Raw genomic sequence first — 2,628 nt, 5'->3', positions numbered from 1 at the left:
CACACACACACACACAGACACACACACACACACACACACACTCACACTCACACTCACACGGCTCTTCTCTGAACATCTAGCCTTCCCGCCCTCCCCCTTCCTTGCCTCTTCTCCTCCCCGTCTCTCAGTCCCACATCAGTGAACAGTACACAGCCAATTAACGTTAGCACATGCATGATTTAGCTTCTCCCCTCTCTCTATGGCTTCAAACAGAGCTTGTACATCCAACTTCTCTACACACAGATGACCCCCCTACAGACCCCATGCTGAGGTATCGACCACTTCGATCCATGGTGTGAATTAAGGTGCTGGTCAGGTCGAAGTCAGGCTAATCAGGGGGGAGCTGCTCTCTTTGTGTCTTTGCAGTCTATATGCCTCTACTCAAGCCCAAGAATTTTGTTTGAATTATTTAAACCTTCTTCCCCCTAATTCATTTTTCAATGGCTCCAAAATCCCCGCAGCCTGAAGAAACTCCCTCCTGCACTGAGTTTTGAGTGCGCCATAAAAAGTTTTGACATGTCAGTTTTTGTAAAAGTGGTGGATTGCTTCTCAAATTAACCTTGTGAGCATTTATTAAAAACTGTGTTAGGGCAAGCTTCTCTGAACAACTGTAATTGTATACTTGCCCCGTCTGAGCAATTCCTTCGATTCAGCACAAACAAGGAGTTGACAATTTGTTGTTTTCAAGCTGGGACTGCTGAAGTGGCCTGGCCACTCTGCTTCCCAACCACAGTAGTAGCGGTGATGGAACATATCAAAGTTTCCTCTGATTGTGTGTGTGTATGCGTGTATGCGTGTGTACGTGTGGGTGTGTGTGTGTGTGTGAAAGAGATAGTGAAACGTGGCCTAATAACCATAACAGATGCATGAACAGCCTTGCATCTGAAGGAGTGTACCTACATATACTTATTATTCATTACTCTCTGTACCACATTATTACTTGGCAGAATCAATATCCGAAGAACCGCAGAAAACAGAGAAAGCGGTATTAGGCATTCAGATGGTTATGGAGCTACAAATTGCTTTTAAGTTCAGAGACACTGTGTGTGTGTGTGTGTGTGTGTGTGTGTGTGTGTGTGTGTGTGTGTGTTGGTGTGTGTGTGTGTGTGTGTGTGTGCGTGTTTGTGTGTGTCAAAGAATCAGAACAGGTGAGTGTAGTCTTTGATTCTTTGGGTGCACTTAGACTTAGACTTAGACTTAGACTTCTCTTTATTGATCCTTTGGGATGACTCCCGCAGGAAATTGAAAGTTCCAGCAGCAGTTTTTAGCAAGAACAAATGCTTATGCATGTACGTACACTCATGCAGCACATGGGCGACTAAACACGTGAAAAGTAACAGCCGTGGCCGCTGCCATTTTTATAAGCTCGCTAAAATAGGCTCGCGTCCTCATCGTGTTCAAGCTGAGCTTTTCCGTCGCATTACATTGTTCAAGAAATACTTACTTTTCCAGGGTCGTCTTTGGAGCGAGGCACTTTGAGAAAACACTTGTTCAAGGACAGGTTGTGTCGTATAGAATTCTGCAGGAAGAGACAGAGAGAAGGAAGGGAAAGGAGAAGAAATCGGACAAACAGTTGTTAGAGTAACTTAACACTAAACCCATTTTTCATAACAAGAAAATTATATTTACAGTTACATTATTATTTCATCAACTGATTCTGGTCCAAGTTTATAGTGTTCATTACAACAACACTTTGTTTTCCAAAGAGAGAGATCGGATAGGACAGGACCCCCAGACGGGTCAAAAGATAAATCTGAGGGATCACAAGATAAATTAATGGATAAGAAAGAATCAAAAAACATTTCTTCTTCAAACTTTAATGCTGAATTTTCACTGCATGGTTCGGCTCAACCTAAGTCACTTTTGGGACCAGGTGCTTTTCGCTATTTCGTTTTCCACTGCAGATAGTAAAGCCCCTCAGTGAAGTTGGGATTCTCAACTGATCGCCATAGCGAGACCGCGGGAAACTGCCATGACATCCTCTTCAACATGACACTCCCTGGATCCTTTCATCGGCAACAATGTCTGCACTTCATCAATTGTACGACATAGTTTTTCAGGGGTTCCATTTTTTTAAAATATTTATCTGGGAGTGAGTGAATAAAAAAAATTGTCATTGCTTTTGACAGTAGCTTGGCTATTTAAAAATGTCAGGTTATGCAGGATGTCACTAATCGTGCTGGTGACAGTTCTCTGTAACCAATAAGTGGTCTGTAGTAATTTAACTCCACCTTCTAGTAACGGTTCAGCACGCTTGGAATCTCGACCAAGGTGGTACCAAAACAAGTCCACAACTTTTGCTAGTGGAAAACAAAAAAAGAGCCAAGTTGTGTAGAGCCGGGCCATACCACGCGGCGAAAATATGGCATAAGTAATAGTAGAGCATTCTTCCACTTTCAAATATCCACCATGTGGAGTGAAATGCGAGTTGTTATGCCGCACATGTAGACAGATGTAGTGATCCAAACTAACGTATCTGTTGTGTCCGACACACCACAAACTGACGATAAAAAATGTTGGTTGAATGTAGACAGACAAACAAGACAGAGGGAGGAAGGGGCAACAATATGTCAGAGCAGTGGGGTGGTGTGGTGTGTGTGTGTGTGTGTGTGTGTGTGTGTGTGTGTG

The 2,628-nt window shown here is 43.2% G+C and overlaps 1 protein-coding gene across 3 annotated transcripts in view; it reads right to left on the bottom strand.

Moving 5' to 3' along the window:
- Nucleotides 1-2,628, bottom strand: part of LOC116692399 (forkhead box protein J3) — a 58,968-nt gene that overhangs the window by 30,219 nt on the left and 26,121 nt on the right. For all 3 annotated transcript variants that reach the window (XM_032520677.1, XM_032520675.1, XM_032520678.1), the window contains exon 4: nucleotides 1,445-1,519. In XM_032520677.1, coding sequence (XP_032376568.1) covers nucleotides 1,445-1,519 — 75 coding nt within the window. The remainder of the gene's footprint in view (nucleotides 1-1,444; nucleotides 1,520-2,628) is intronic.

Source organism: Etheostoma spectabile, chromosome 7, assembly GCF_008692095.1.
Source record: "Etheostoma spectabile isolate EspeVRDwgs_2016 chromosome 7, UIUC_Espe_1.0, whole genome shotgun sequence".
Taxonomy (NCBI): domain Eukaryota; kingdom Metazoa; phylum Chordata; class Actinopteri; order Perciformes; family Percidae; genus Etheostoma; species Etheostoma spectabile.
This window is presented reverse-complemented; position numbering and strand designations above follow the sequence as displayed.